Here is a 16,661-nt window from a genome sequence, read left to right as displayed (position 1 = left end):
GTGAAAAACGGTGAGAAAAGAAGATGTGACTGCCACACCAATGACTAACTAGGATATGAACCGACAATGGGAACAGAAGGAGAGGTTGAATTCAACAGATATTTCAGAAGATAAGCAGGAGTTTAGCAATGCAACAAAGAGGATAAGCAGTGGCTCTCTAGCTTGAGTAACAGAGGATGGTGGAAATACCCAGAATGTGAAAAGTTAGCATACTTTGGGGTGCAAAGTTTTACACATCACCACTCTGAGATGATTATCAGACACAAATCAGTCATTTACTAAGCCCGGTGACACTGGTTAAATTACTTATCTGAGTTTTAGTCCTTTAAAATTTCAAAGCCTATATTCTCAACTATAAAGCAGGGGATAGTTAAGTGTAGCTAAAACAGTTGCTGAATATTAAGTGAAATAATGAAATCAGTGCCTGACACAAAACTAGTATTATAGTAACAGTATTTATAATAGTAGAATGTGGAACCTAAAATTGCTCATAAATTTTGCAAGAGATTACTAGCATCTTTTCAGAAATTATCTTCCGTACAGAGGGAGAGTTTTGCTTACAAGACTTTAGTGGTTGAGCAATAAAGTTGTGGAGTGAAGATAAACTATCCTGTCTGTAGATCCTTTAAAAAAAAAAAAAAAAAAAAGGTTTTGTAACATCTTTCTTTATCCCACTCCATATCTCCCACTTTAAGCCCATGCCTAGCATAGTACCTGGTCCCTGTGAAGAACCTAACAATTGCTTGCTGAACATGAGAAAACTGAGCCAACTGGAGGGAGAAATGAAGAGAAGATCTTAGTTCTACAAAGAATCTTGGGGAAACAGTATTAGAAGTATAAAAATTTTTTTCCAAGTTACCCTTGGAAAGGAATAGCAATGCTTTATTCTCTGAGTCAGGGTAAAAGAAGGTAAGTTTGGGGAGACAATTGAGAAATTCACACTGGATGGGCAGCCTCTACCTTTTTCATAAAGAAATAAAGTTCACTGCATAGAGTGGGGGGATCGATCTGAAATCTGAAGAAAGCGAATTAGATAATTCTTCCATTTAAATATGTAATTGACTTCCTTTCTGTAGCCCGCACTCTGGTCCGGGTCTTCTGTCATCTGTCAGATTATATCAGCAGCCCCCTAGGCAGCTCCTCTACTTCCTAACTTTCCCCTTCCCAAAGGACATGGCATATTTCCAAGAGAGCATGTATTTCCTTCCACTATGTCCACCATTATTCTTTCAAGAAGTAAACCCTTCTATGAGACTTCTCTGAGCCGCTACCCACCAGTTAATCCTTCTCTCCTCTACTATTGGGCTACCTCTGTTTCCTATACAGTTTGTTAAATTATTTTGTACTTAAATTATTTTTCCATCCACAATCCTTATGTCTATTTCAATGAACCTCTTAAAAGGGGGAAACAGTTTCCTCATTTTTATTCTTCCAGCAGTTAATTCAGCATCTGGTATATAATAGATGTTTCGTCAATGTCCATTTTGTCTAACTGAACAATTAAACAAATGAGTAAACTCCTAACTAGAAGAAATTAGAAAATGTTAGGGTTCAAATCTTCAGCATTTTGGATAACCTTTCTACTTTTCTAGGTATTAAACAGCAACCAAGACAGTTTTTTAGTTCTTATTAGTGGAAACATAAAGAGGTTAATCAAACATTATAAAACTCAACTGTACTTTTAAATAAACTATATTTTAGTAATATTTCTTTTTTTTTTTTTTTTCTGAGATGGAGTTTCGCTCTTGTTACCCAGGCTGGAGTGCAATGGCACGATCTCGGCTCACCACAACCTCCGCCTCCTGGGTTCAGGCAATTCTCCTGCCTCAGCATCCTGAGTAGCTGGGATTACAGGCACACGCCACCATGCCCAGCTAATTTTTTTTTGTATTTTTAGTAGAGACGGGGTTTCACCATGTTGACCAGGATGGTCTCGATCTCTTGACCTCATGATCCACCCGCCTCGGCCTCCCAAAGTGCTGGGATTACAGGCTTGAGCCACCGCGCCCGGCCCCTATTTTAGTAATATTTCAACTAGTGTGTCCATATTCTGAGAATTCACTTTAAACACGATAATTAAAGCATACCAGGAGGGGTTTACCCAGGAAGAACACTGTATCTTTTCAAGTGACTCAGTACCTGTAAGAGATGCACTGCTGGACGGTTAAGAGTCTATCCTTGCAGTACAAATGGAAGCATTTGGGTTTCAAAAGACATTTTGGCATGCATTATAAATGGTATTTAATAATACCATTAGCAAATATTGAGGACTTTCACAAATTTAGTAGTTGTCTGAACAAAACTGAAAGCAACAATTACCAATACGCTGACTATAAAATCTACTACAATGACGTTCCTAAACTAGATAAAAGTTAACCCATCAATTTTTAACTGAGGCACTCTATGGATGAACCACAGCACTAACACCAATACCAAAACCAATGAAATGTCTTCTGGGTCTCAAGAAGCTTGTAAGGCTGGACAAGTCATTATTAAAATAATTTGACATTTCCTGGTGTCAGGGAGAAAAATTCTAAGGTTCTATGAAATATAGTATCACATTTTATCCTAAGCGAATATAACAGATTGCACTTCACTCAGACTTAATTTATTGGTAATGTCACAGATCACTTTTTTACAGTTGTTATATGCAAGAACTCTACCTTAGACTATACCTAATAGTCACAACAGTATGTCTAAAAAAAAGAAGCTCAAATACCATACTTCCGTATTAACAAGTTTATAATATTCAAAACAACTGTTTGAAGTATTTTTAACGTGAGTTTTAAAATTCTGATTTCACAAGGTAGGAAGGCAACTAATGTTAAATATCACAAAGAACCTGATCTTACACCAAGTACTTTAATTAACAACTGGCCCATTCACTTTTCACATTCTTAATAACCCTCTGAAGTTATCTCTTCTTTTAGGAATGAAGAAATCAGGGGTTAAGCGAGGTCAAATAACTTGCCACAAATCACCCAACTATTAAATCTCACAGCTGAGGTTATAACCCAGAATGATTTGACTTTATAGTCAACTATCTTCTCACTACACATTGATGGCTCCTTTAGGTATTACAATGACCGTGACCTCTATTTTATAATGAGCTCTATTAGGTATCTACACAATGACTCTCTCAAAGATTAAATTAAAACAATGAGAATAAAAGCAAACACTGCTTTGGCGTTAAACAAAAAAATTTTTGGTTCCCCAAACTTTATCTTTTTACATACTGTAATCTAACCCACAAACAGCTGCCCTTCAGCTGCAACCCAAACTGCCTCACAGTTCTCAAATTATTAGTAAACTTTAATTCCTCATGAACTTTCTTCAAGCCTACTTTGAACAATGAAATGTCTGTCACAACAGCAACTTGTTAAAACAATAGTATCACTATAAAGTGACTAATTCAGATTAATTCCAAACTTCTTATGATTAAGAAACACAGATCTCATAAAATCTCTATTTTTGCAATCAGTTTTAAGTGGCTGTGTATGTGTTTTACCAAACTGAAGTACACTTTGTCAGGGCAAGCAGAAACAGCATTTTCTGCACGGTTTATATTAACCTGGAAACACCTATGGACACAGGTGCTTACGAAATGCTCAGTTAATACAGCATTTTAAATAGTAAACAGAGTTACCTGTGTGCCTCAGTAAAACGGGAGTAAACCAAAATTATCAGATTTGTACCTAAGCTCTTTCACAACTCAACATTTTGACACCAAGAAGAGAAACCACTATACATAGGAGCTCGACGAACTCAATTTAAAATACAACTATATATTTCCAGCACCACATCTAAGCAGGTTTTTAATGCACAAGATAAACTCGAGTTTACTAAGTGCTCCTTTCACCTTCATCTAAAAACACAAATGCCGCTATATAAATTAAATCACTTACTAATTACATCTTTTACAGACCTGAAACTGTAGGAATTATCCTTATGTTAGGAAGTTTACTAGTAAATCTATTTTATATAGTTTTTCACATGTGTGTTATATTTAGTCAAGTTTCCAAACTGCTGTACAGAAGTCAAAAGCTTTAAGTCTTTCTATACTAATTCTCAAAACCTATCTGCTGAAAAAAAGTCGGAAATTAGCGCATTGATAATCTAATTAGTAGCCATTTCCAGGACTTAAGCTCTATTACATTGCATTATATTTGAGAAACGCTGGCTTGCAAAAGGACCTAGTTCACCCGAAACTAAGTCCTTGAACTTTCAGAATAATATATTAAGTAACAAACCTGTACTCTTGTAGCTAATGAAAGCTGACCATTCAGTTTATAAAACTAATCTTACACTGTGATATGCAAAATAAAACAAATTAGAAAATGCACTATGCTTTCACTCGAGACGAGCCATTGCGAATAAGAAGCCCAGGTTTGACAAATTACTGTAGATAAGTCATTACGTCAAGCACAGCATAGGGTAAAAAATAGCTCATAATGTTTACAACAAGTTTTTGTTGTTGTTTTTACTTCCTAAAGTGTTTTACAGATCTCTGAAACCGATTCTGCACAGCTGAGCCGGGTTACAATCCAAGCTACAGCCCGTGTATGACTTCGTCAGAATTAGTAGACTAAATCGTGTTTACCGTGGAAGAGAAAAGAATCTTGTACGTAACTACTAAATCTTCAACGAGATAATGTCGAGTAAACTCTAGTAATGTGAGTGAGAGAAGAAACACTGGATTAGGTGTAACCGGATTAGGTCATGAAAAATATAACCCGGGTTTCCCCAGTTCGAAAGGTGTAAACAAATCCATCTCCACTGCAGAAGGTAAACAATGAACCTGCAGCAGGGCGAGGGGGCGGTCTTTTGCGAACTACAGTCCCAACGGCCCGGGAAAGGGAAGCAGAAGGGAAACAGCATAAACCAGGCAGCAGTAATGACCAGTTCTAGGTTTCACTATCGAGTTATCAATGCTGCGGGTCCCCACAGGACCGTGGGCAAAGGGGAAAACAATCACGCAGTCAGCAAACACCGAGTAGGTCCGGTTTCTGCTCCGGGGATGGGGAGGGCAGGATGTGGTCGCTCATCCCTCAAACATCCTCCTGCAACCTAAAAAACAGCCTTTACCTCCCTCCGGCTGCCCCCAGCTTGGCTGCCGGACTCCGGGATAGGTGCAAACCGCGCCGCCGGAGCTCGAGCCCAGAGGGTGGCCGGGTCCGCCGAGTTCCACTCGGGGCTCCCCCGCACCCGCAGCAGCCGGAGGCCCGGAGAAGGGCTCGGGCCAGGGACGCGGGCGCCGGGAAGGGGGATGGGTCCGGCGAGGCGGGTCCGGCGAGGCGGCCCCGGGCTCGGCTCCCGCGGGCAGGCGGGGCTCCGGCTCTGCCCCCCCACACCCCGCCGGTCCCGTGTGGGGCCCGCCCCTGCCTCTGGCCCCAAGCCCCGGGCCCGGCTCCTCCCCAGCAGCGCGCCCTCGCCGGCACCCGCGGCGCCCCGCGTTACCTCGGGTTAGATCCAGCGGGACGTTCTCCTCGCCGCTGTCATTCCGCCCTGCGCGAAACAGACACACAGCCCCAGTTAGGATTCGCTCGCAGGCCAGCTGCGGCTGCCCTGGCTCCGGCCAGCGCCCCGGCTCGCTCCCCACCCAGGGCCAGGGGAAGGCAAGTGCCGGGGGGTGGCGGGCGCCGGGCGTTGGAGAGTAAGGGTTGCAGCGGGCTTACCTCGTACTCGGAGATTCTTCAGAGAGCGGCCGCGGCCGATCGCCGCCATATTGACGGGTTTCAGTCACAACACCGGAAACCTCGCCCAATCGCGCGAGAACCCCTTCCCCTCCCCGCGCCGCGCCCGCCCCCCGCGGCACCTCCCCCGCCCCCTTGGCGGCGGCGGCTGCGGGTGGTGCAGGCTCGGTGCCGGCGCGGAGGGAGCGCGGATCCAACCGAAGGTCTGCAAGGAGCTCGCGGCGCTCGCCTGCCCGCCTGCCCGCCCACGCCAGACCCGGAGGGCATATCCGCCGGGAGGGGCAGTTCCCACGAGGAAAGTCCCATTGATGCGAGTTGGCAGCTTAAAGGATGCTCCCCTCCGACCGCCGCGGAAGCCGTCGTCCAAACGGTGGCGAGCGAGGAGGCGGAGGAGGAGGAGGAGGAGGCCGAGATGCGACCGGCGGGCCACCTGCTCAACGCCGGCCTGAGAGTCTCCTGCTTGCTCTCAAGCCTTGCCGTAGACGGCCCCGCTCCCCCGGTTCATCCATTGAATCAATTTTTTTTAAAAACGCTGCGCACAGTTTTAGTCTCCCTTCCTGGAATCGCTTTGCTCCGACTAAGTTAACACATAACAAAGTTTGTTTTCCAGCCTTGCCATTGATCTTTCCGAACGCCCCTCTCGGCTAGGAGGGCTTCTCAAAGTGGGAGCGGTTGGGCGGGTTTTTTGTTTTGTTTTTTGGCCGCCATGCGTAGGACGCTAGAAGGGGGTGCAGCGGAGGGGGACGCGGGCGGCCGTCCCCGCGGTGGGATCGCGCCAGCGCCGGGATCGCGCCAGCGCCGGGAGGCCGGGGAGAGGGGTTTCCTCTGCTGGGAACCGAAGCGAGGCTGCTGGGCACTGTGTCCGGCTTTTCTGTCTCTGTAGGAACTAGGAGCGTGGCTCATGCAGATGTTGTGGATTAATCTATTGTATGCATAAGCCTATCAACATTAGGGATTTTAATTCTAGAAACTGCTTAGTTAATATATATACATCTGGCCACTGACCTAGTAGCTTTCTTAAACTACATTTATTTTAAAGAGAGGATGAGTGATTTGTCCCCTCCAGTTCCTCAGCTCATCTTTCTGTTTCATAAGACTTTTAATTAACAGTGGAGATCTTGCTTTAACCATTCTGTTTTACCAGCTCCTAGTTAATGCAGTATCTGGCACAAATAAGTGTTCAGTAAATACCTGTTTGATGAGTAAATGAATGCCCTGGATTTCTTCTTTGTTCCAATTCTCTGTTTGCTTTAAAATACATATATATATATATGTATTTTACATAATACATAAATATCCCATATACATATATACCTATGTATATATGTATATATGTATATATGTATATGGGATATTTATTGAAGTTATTAATAACAATTTGGAAACACTTAAATGTCCAAAGGTAGGGATTATGTAAATTATCTGAACCATTTAAAGTGACTTAGTAATAAGAAGTAATGTTCATGATGTTAAGTCAAGCAAAAGATTACAAATTTTCTCTTTTTATAAAGTTTAAATACATACTAAATTAAAAGTATACCTTATAAAATATTTTATATATACATGTATGTTGAAAAAAGTCTGAAAATATACGTGAAAATTAACTGATTTCCTCCCCTCATTTGTGGAATTACACGTGCACTTTTTTGTTGTTTGCTTGTCTCTACTTTTTAAATGTCCTATAGTTAATATATATCATTTTTTAAATAAATGTTAAAAAGAAAGAAAAGAAACATAAAGTAGCATCATCCAGAAAATAAAATAGGAGCACTGCTTCCTTATGATATTGCCCATTGTCCATATAACCGAGGTCTTTTTTTTTTTTTTTTTTTTTTTAACTAAGTCAACGTTTAGATATCTGCAGCTGATACTGCACTTGGATTTAGGATGTAACACAATTACAGTGCTTCAAAGAAACGTCTCCTGGCATTGCCAGAAGTAGTTTTAATGCCAACAAACATGCTCCCTCCGTTATAGCTTTAAAAATCTTGGTGCAATTTATTTATTCTAGCTACTACCGAAAACAAAAATCATATAATTTGAGGTCTGGCTGAGACATCAGAAATTTTAGATTTCACTCCTCCATGTATCACCACATTTCACACTTATTAAAAAGTGGAAATCTATCGATAGAAATTATACCGGATTCTTACAGTTGTTCCGATTTCCAACCAAACTTTTTTATTGTATTTTTAAAATCCCTGTATATTCTAAACTAACTCCTTCCTAATACAATTTAACTTCATTTTCTCTCAGTGTGTTATGAAAGTTGAGTACAACTAATCTACTTTTAAGTTACTTGAGGTACATTAAGTGCCTAAATCCAGTAGTAGTATATCATAACTATATGCTCCTATTAACAACAGTTATTCAATTACTCCATTTCTTGCAGGAGAAGAAAGTGGCATTCAATCTTGCATTGAAACTAGTTTTTTCTCTGTTACTATTTCAGTCGTTTGAGTGGTTAGGTTCTCCATATTGGCTCTTAAACTGAATGGCAGGTCTGGTAAAAAGAACAAATTCTTAGTGTTTGCAAGTGACACTCAACTAGGAAGCAGAAGTTGAGGCAAATTTTGGTAAGGAATACATTCTATAATATTGTGTTTGCTTTTTAAACAATAGCACTTCCTTATTGATTGTAGTCAGACTGATACTTGTTAAAACCCCTAAGTTTTCTTCTTTAATACTTGCCAATTGCTAGCTATTCCTCGTTTTGAAACTTGTTTCTCTTCCTTGCTTCTTTTAGTCCACCCATATGACTTACTCATTTTGTTTACTTCTTACTACTTCTCCAATTTTTATTTTGATTCTAATCTGGTCATTGAGAATGTGACTTCCTCTTCTTACTTTCCATTTCCCAGCTAGGTTTCATTTGCTATGTCAATGACTATTTCTAGTAGTATTAGTCATTGATAAAAAATGTTCTATGAGAAGATCGAGTCCAGGACCATACCTTTGAAAGATAACTGCTTGATTCTAAAGATACAATTACTCCCTTCATAATCACTCCCTTGGTTCTGTTCTCTACCCTCTTGCATGTAGTTAATAATTCTAGTTTATAAACCATATTTTATCAGTTTGGGATACAGTTGTAATACTGAACAGAAACAAAAGCTTTATCAAAATCTTAGTTCCCTTTAATCTCTCTGCCTTGATACATAGGCCATTTGAAGATAAAGCAAATCAAAAACCGCAAAATTTGGTCAGACTATTTCTTGGTAATTTCTCTTCGTAGTTAAACCACACATTTGAGACATCTAAAGACCATTTACATGACAGGCAATGAACTAAATTTAACAAATGTTATAATCCCATCCAGTGTCAATTATGCCTTGGTCACAGAACAAAGCTCCTGAGTATTGTCTTTAACTTTTAATCCTTGTCCCAAAATCTCATTTAAATTTCCTTTTAAATAATTCTTTAAAGGCTCTCTATTAAAAACACTTTTAAATGAAGGATAAACTTATGTTTATGGAAGATGAAGATATGTTAAATAATGAAATCTGGAAGGGTATGCGCTAAAATTTCAACATGATTATGGATGGTAGAATTTTTAGTGATTTTTCTCTCCCATTTTCTCATTTTACTTGTTCCCAAATTTTCACTCATGAATTTTATTAAGAAAAGTATTTTAGAAAAATTTTGTTGGCTATTCTAAACCAAAATTAGAAACAGTTGATTATAATAATGACTTGCTTAACAGGTTATTATTTTAAACAATCAAAATTATTTGTGCATCTGTTCATTAAAAAAAATTTTCACACACGTTGCAATACATATATATTCACTTTTTAAGTTAAATTAGAACAGAAAACATAAAGATGAAATAAAAATGGTTAAAAGCAATTTTTAATGTTACTTTACTAGTGGCACAAATACAAGCAACAGGGCTGAATATACTTTGTGATTTTTTAACATTTCTTGTTATATGCTTTGTGATACTGAAGTGTAAAAGTCTAATTCTGAGAAGAGTTTATGTGGGTGTAGAGTTTTCATAGCTGAGACCATACAAAATACAAGTGCAAAATGGAGGAACTGCTTTACTGGCTGCATTTCTAAACCATAAAACTAATTTTCCCATTTCATGTGCCCAGTGATAAAAAGGCTTTTCAAATGTCGTTGGGCTAACAAATGTCCATCTTCCCTAATGTCAATCAGTTTTTCTATCAAACTAGAAGACGTAACACTAAGAAATTTTCAGCAAAATGGTTGCAAAACCATTTATCTGAAAGATTTTTAAGCATCTAAGAAAACTCTGTTCCCATGATTTTCAAATGTGCAGATATGAAAATGTATATATGTGGCATATGCGTATTTTAAGTTTTTTCAGAAAAAAATAACAAAACTGAGACACACTTTCTTTTTTTTTTTTTTTTTTTTTTGAGACGGAGTTTCGCCCTTGTTACCCAGGCTGGAGTGCAATGGCGCGATCTCGGCTCACCGCAACCTCCGCCTCCTGGGCTCAGGCAATTCTCCTGCCTCAGCCTCCTGAGTAGCTGGGATTACAGGCACGTGCCACCATGCCCAGCTAATTTTTTTTGCACTTTTAGTAGAGACGGGGTTTCACCATGTTGACCAGGATGGTCTCGATCTCTCGACCTCGTGATCCACCCGCCTCGGCCTCCCAAAGTGCTGGGATTACAGGCTTGAGCCACCGCGCCCGGCCCACACTTTCAAATATCTATTTTCTAAATGCTCTCATCCTAGCACAGGTTCTTTTCGAAAATATTAACTTTCTTAGTTATTGTTATCACATTTACCTTGAAGGGAAATTTTTTAATTTTAATTTTTTTTTTTTTTTTTTTGAGACGGAGTTTCGCTCTTGTTACCCAGGCTGGAGTGCAATGGCGCGATCTCGGCTCACCGCAACCTCCGCCTCCTGGGTTCAGGCAATTCTCCTGCCTCAGCCTCGTGAGTAGCTGGGATTACAGGCACGCGCCACCATGCCCAGCTGATTTTTTGTATTTTTAGTAGAGACGGGGTTTCACCATGTCGACCAGGATGGTCTCGAACTCTCGACCTTGTGATCCACCCGCCTCAGCCTCCCAAAGTGCTGGGATTACAGGCTTGAGCCACCGCGCCCGGCTTAATTTTAATTTTTAAAAAATCTAATAGGTAACATGCTACTGGAAGCCAGTATAATAATAACCAGTAAATATATATAAATATATTAAAAATAATATATAAATATAATCATAACCAGTCATGAACAACAAGCTTGCCACTAAATAAATAGTAAACATCTGTATGGTATGAAAGATTTTCTTCATCACTTCTCTTTTCAAAGTATGTGAAAATTAAACTGTATTTTAAACATCTTATTAATACAAAATTATCACATGGCACTATCTCTGTACTTCTGTATGAACTCCTTTCTAAATTTATGGGAACTGCTTCATCAATTTTCATAAACCATTACCCTCATTAAGGAAGTTGTTTACTGATAAGGATGCATGCTATTTGGTAACTTTTTTGATGGCACAGAAAAAACTAAGCAGAATTAAGCCAACACCAAAAGCCAAGTAATAGTTACAGATATTTATGCTTTCACCCAACTGCACACACAGCAAAGCTTTCAAACTTTCATAATGCTTATTTGTTCAAATACCTTTTTCTTCAAATATTTAGCCTCCCCCCACCACCACCCCTTTTTCTGCTTTAGTTGACCAATACGTTTGCATTTTTGTTGTGTCAACAAATATTTTTCTCTTTTTTTTTCCCAGCCATTTTTTTTAAACCACAGCAGGAAATAGTGCTATATTCCCAAACGATATGTCCTTTTTTTTCTGTTGCTAATAAGAAATCTTTCTCTTTTCACAGGGCATGGTGGCTCATGCTTGTAATCCTAGCAGTTTGGGAGGCTGAGGCAGGAGGATCCTTTGAGCCCAGAAATTCCAGACTAGCCTAGGCAACATAGCAAAATCTCGTCTGTGATAAAATAATAATAAAATTATCTGGCATGATGGCATGCTCTTGTAATACCAGCTACTTGGGAGGCTGAGGTGGGAGGTTCACTTGAGCTCAGATTTTCAAGTCTGCATCGAGCAGTAATCACACCACTGCACTTCAGCCTGGGTAGTAAAGCAAAACCCTATCTCGAAAAAAAAAAAAAAGAAAGAAATCTTTCTTTTTGCAAAGTAATGAATTCAGTAGTGCATGACTGCTAACATCACAGAAAATTATCCTTATTTTCTGTTTATTTTAAAAATATTTTGCTAATCTAGTAGCTTTATAATAATAGCTAACATCTCAAGTTAAAATATATAATTAGGCATAGATAATAGTAAAGGATAATGCATGTAAATTCATATTTCACATAATTCTAATATTTTTAATTTTTTTAAATGTTGGCTAATATGACATCTGATTCCATTATCGTTGCTTTTTCCTTGTAACTACAGAAGCTGATAAAGTACTAAAATCAGAAGTATCAGATCTGCCGTTATTTAAAAACCTGTGCTGTGCTTTTATTATTTGTATTACATACGGTTTCTTTGCAAGATTTTTCTTAAGCCATGTGTACATTGTATGAGGAATAGTTTATAATATCCTCCTTAAATCCACTTAACTAGATAAAGCATATGGCCTTATGCCAAAGTGGAGAGAATTCCTGAGAGATTGTTGTGAATTCTTCTGAGTTGTAGAACTCCCAGTCTTTCCTCAAAATACTTACACGACTCATGTTAATTTAACCTACTGACAAGAAGAAAGCTCCATTGTTAATCTGTATAATAAATATCAATAGTTTAAGTTTTTCTTTCTTTTCATTTTTCTTTTCTCTCTTTTTTTTTTTTTTTTTTTTTGAATGGGACAGGTACAGGTAGAAAGCTAAAAAAATTTCCCCAAATTCCTCCACCAAAAACCGTAACAAAAAAGGACACAGAAATCAGAGTGAGGCACAGTGAGCAACTAGAAAACTAGAAAACTGGAAAACTGGAACTCTCTAGCTATCTAGATTTGAAGACTAAGCCACTGCAAGGTAGGAAGGCAGAACACAAGGCTCTTGCATTAAGCGCGGGATCCTAGGAGTGGACCAAAGTGGGCCCAGGTTGGTAGTGCCCCCTGGCTTCCAGCAGTAGCAATTACAAATCCTTTCTGGAGAAAGCCCATTGCTCCTAGGATCGTTACATATTAAGATCAAACAAATAAAGGCTCAAACAAAGAAAAGCTCACATTGAAAGATCACTAAGCTCCTAGAAAAAAACTAGCTGTGGGTAAGAATCCATAGAAATCAAAATGAACAAATTTTGATGCCAAGGACTTCAGATACTAATCATATGAAACAAAATACAAGGTATCTATCCTATATTTAATAATTTTTAATGAATTTATGATTCTATCCATGATAGAATAATGAGTGTTGGATGTACCTTCCTACAGTAAACAATTGTTAATTTAGAGACAAATATATGAAACAGCAGCTTTTAGGCATTGGACAATAGTGTGGCACTGTGACCTGGACATAAAAGGAGCAAAAGAAAGTGAGTTTCACATTCTCTCCAGCTTTGAAAATACAACACAAAATTTATGGGACCTAAACAGAGCAGCAGTCTCACAGAATGGAGGAAAGAAAAATCAAAGTTGAGATAATGAGGCAATTGAATGTTGAGGGGCAGAATACCAGAGATGAGAGAGCTGTATGAAGTAGAAGCTCCAGAAATCTGCACGGGGATACCCTTGCTTATGTAGATAAGTTTTAAGCTGGACAAGCATGGGGAAAGACTCAGTGAAACTTGGCAAAGAACAGCCCCTGGGGACTCTGAACTAAATGGACATTCCAGAGGTTGCAGATTGCTGATAGACATCTAACCGGCAAGTAAAGAGACTTTGGTGAACACTTTGAGTATTCAGGTAAGACTCCCAAAAGGCTATGCATTAGGAAATGAGTTGTGCTGAAACCCCACAAAGGCCATAACTTATAGAAAAGGAATAAGTCTACTATAGATATACCTAAACAGAGCCCAAAGTCAAGCCTCAATAGGATCAAGCTGATCTGCCAATTAATTAACTAAAGAACAAGGGAAAACTTATTAAAAATAAAACAACAATATTTCAACTCTGCAACACATCACATTGCTAATGTTCAGCATACAACACAAATTTTATGAGATTTTTGAAAAATCAGGAAAATACAACTCATCCTCCTGATTAAAAAAAGTCAATTAAAAGCAAGAACAGAGAAAGCACAGACATTGGAATTAATAGAATTTCATAAATATGATAAAAGATTTAAAAGAAATGTTGGACACAATAAGTAAACAGGTGGAGACTCTCTAGAGGAATGTATTCTGTAAAAAAGAACCAAGTGAAAATTTTAGAAATGAAAAATACAGTGCCAGCAATGATGATATGTTAGTCAGAAATTCAGTAAATGATGACAGATTGTACCCTAAAAAAGAAAAGGTCTGTGAATTTGAAGACAAACTAACAAAAAGCATAGAGAAGAAAAAGACTGGGGAAAAAAGGAAGAAGAAAAAGCTTCAATGACACATATTTAAAATATCAGATAGTCTGAAATACACATAACTGAAATCCTAGAAGAAGTGGAGAGAAAGATTGGGCAGAGAAAATAAAGTAATAATGAATAAACCTCTAGCTAGACTGACAAGAAAAAGGAGACAAGAAAGAAATAACAAATATCTAAAACTGAAGGATGGGACATTACTGTAGAACCTACAGATGTTAAAAGTATAGGAAGGGAATATTAACTTTATGCCAATAAATTTGTCAACTTAGATGAGGTGGACCAAATTTTTCAAAGACAGAAAATACCAAAGCTTACTTAAGAAGCTATTTGGCCGGGCGCGGTGGCTCAAGCCTGTAATCCCAGCACTTTGGGAGGCCGAGGCGGGTGAATCATGAGGTCAAGAGATCGAGACCATCCCGGTCAACATAGTGAAACCCCGTCTCTACTAAAAATACAAAAAATTAGCTGGGCATGGTGGCACGTGCCTGTAATCCCAGCTACTCAGGAGGCTGAGGCAGGAGAATTGTCTGAACCCAGGAGGCGGAGGTTGCAGTGAGCCGAGATCGCGCCATTGCACTCCAGCCTGGGTAACAAGAGCAAAAACTCTGTCTAAAAAAAAAAAAAAAAAAAAAAAAAAAGAAGCTATTTGGTAGATATACAAAGTGATTATAAAATTTATATAGAAAGGCAAAGATCTAAAATTGCCAGCACAATACTAAAGAAACATTATCTGAATTCAAGACTTACTCTAAAGCCAGAGTGAAGGCAAGTTTAGAGAAAGGATGGACATAAATTAATAGGACAAAAATAAAGTGTGTTAGTCTGTTCTCAAACTGCTCTAAAGACATAGCCAAGACTGGGTAATGTATAGAGAAAAGAGATTTAATTGACTCAAAGTTTTGCAGGGCTGGGGAGATCTCAGGAAACTTATAATCACGACAGAAGGGAAAGAGGCATGTCTTACATGGCAGCAGGCAAAAGAGCAAATGAGCAAAGGGGGAAGCACCTTATAAAACCTTCATGTCTTATGAGAACTCAGTCACTATCACAAGAACAGCATGAGGAAAACTGCCCCCATGATCCAGTTACCTCCCATTAGGTCCCACTTTCGATATGTGGGGATTATGGGAATTCCAATTCAAGATGAGATTTGGGTGGGGACACAGAGCCAAACCGTATCATAAAGAGCTCACAAAGTATATATATTTAATTAATTTTTTTTTTGAGACGGAGTTTCGCTCTTGTTACCCAGGCTGGAGTGCAATGGCGCGATCTCGGCTCACCGCAACCTCCGCCTCCTGGGTTCAGGCAATTCTCCTGCCTCAGCCTCCGGAGTAGCTGGGATTACAGGCACGCGCCACCATGCCCAGCTAATTTTTTGCACCTTTAGTAGAGATGGGGTTTCACCATGTTGACCAGGATGGTCTCGATCTCTTGACCTCGTGATCCACCCGCCTCGGCCTCCCAAAGTGCTGGGATTACAGGCTTGAGCCACCGCGCCCGGCAATTAATTTTTGACAAAGGTGCAAAGACAATTCATTGTAGATAGTCTTTTTCAACAAATGGTGTTGGATCAATTGGATATCCACATACAAATAACAAATCTTGATCTAGATGTTACACTGTATGCAAAAATTAACTCAAAATGAATCATAAACCTAAATGTAAAATTGAAACTATGCAACTTCTAGAAAAAAAATAGAAAACAATTTCTGTAGCCTTGAGTGAAGCAAAGATTTCTTAGATACTATACTGAGAAATCTGATCAATATGGGAAATAATTGATAGATTGAAGTTCATCAATAAGAAAAACTTCTGCTCCTGCAAAGATGCTTTTAAGAGAATAAAAACAGAAGCTGCAGACTGAGAAAATGTTTTCAAATCATGTATCTGATAAAGTAATTGTATGCAGGCTATATAAAGAGCTCTCAACACTCACTAATAGAAAAAAACTAAACAATGAAAACAAAATGGACAAAAACTTGAATAGACATTTCACCAAAAAAGATACACACGTGGAAAATAAGCACATAGAAATTACTCAATAAGTTATCAAGAATATGGTCATTAAAAGCACAATAAGATATCACTACGTATCTATTAGAATGTCTTTAAAAGTGCATAAAAATACAAAAATGTCAAGGATGTGGAACAAGTGCAACTCTCTTACATTATTGGTGGGGACGCAAAATACCTCAGTGACTTTGGAAATTCGTCAGCCAGTTTCTTTTGAAGTTATGCATGCACTTGTTGTACAACTCAGCATTCCCACGCCTGGGTGTTGCCCAAGTGAAATAACTAATGTTCACATGAAAATCTGGATGTGAGCATTTATAGGGGCTTTACTTATAATTGCCAAAAACTAAAATCAACCAAATGTCTCTCAACTGGAAAATGGATAGACAAATTATAGAGTTTTTATACACTTGAATATCACTTAGTATTAAAAAAGAGCAGATTACTGAATCACGAAACAATATACATGAATTTCTTTTCTTCTT

At 38.9% G+C, this 16,661-nt stretch overlaps 1 protein-coding gene across 4 annotated transcripts in view; it reads right to left on the bottom strand.

Annotated features, from left to right (window-relative positions):
* The window catches only part of RICTOR (RPTOR independent companion of MTOR complex 2), a 133,267-nt gene extending 127,509 nt beyond the window's left edge, over window positions 1-5,758 (bottom strand). For 3 of the 4 annotated variants that reach the window (XM_039469947.2, XM_074386455.1, XM_074386467.1), the window contains exons 1-2: window positions 5,676-5,758; window positions 5,458-5,505 (exon numbers count right to left, since the gene is read on the bottom strand). In XM_039469947.2, coding sequence (XP_039325881.1) covers window positions 5,458-5,505; window positions 5,676-5,724 — 97 coding nt within the window. In that variant the 5' untranslated portion in view covers window positions 5,725-5,758. Of the gene's footprint in view, window positions 1-5,457; window positions 5,506-5,675 lie in introns of those variants that run through there. The other variant, XM_074386464.1, reaches the window with a different exon arrangement.
* Window positions 5,759-16,661: the final 10,903 nt, after the last annotated feature.

This window comes from Saimiri boliviensis, chromosome 1, assembly GCF_048565385.1.
Source record: "Saimiri boliviensis isolate mSaiBol1 chromosome 1, mSaiBol1.pri, whole genome shotgun sequence".
Classification (NCBI taxonomy): Eukaryota; Metazoa; Chordata; class Mammalia; order Primates; family Cebidae; genus Saimiri; species Saimiri boliviensis.
This window is presented reverse-complemented; position numbering and strand designations above follow the sequence as displayed.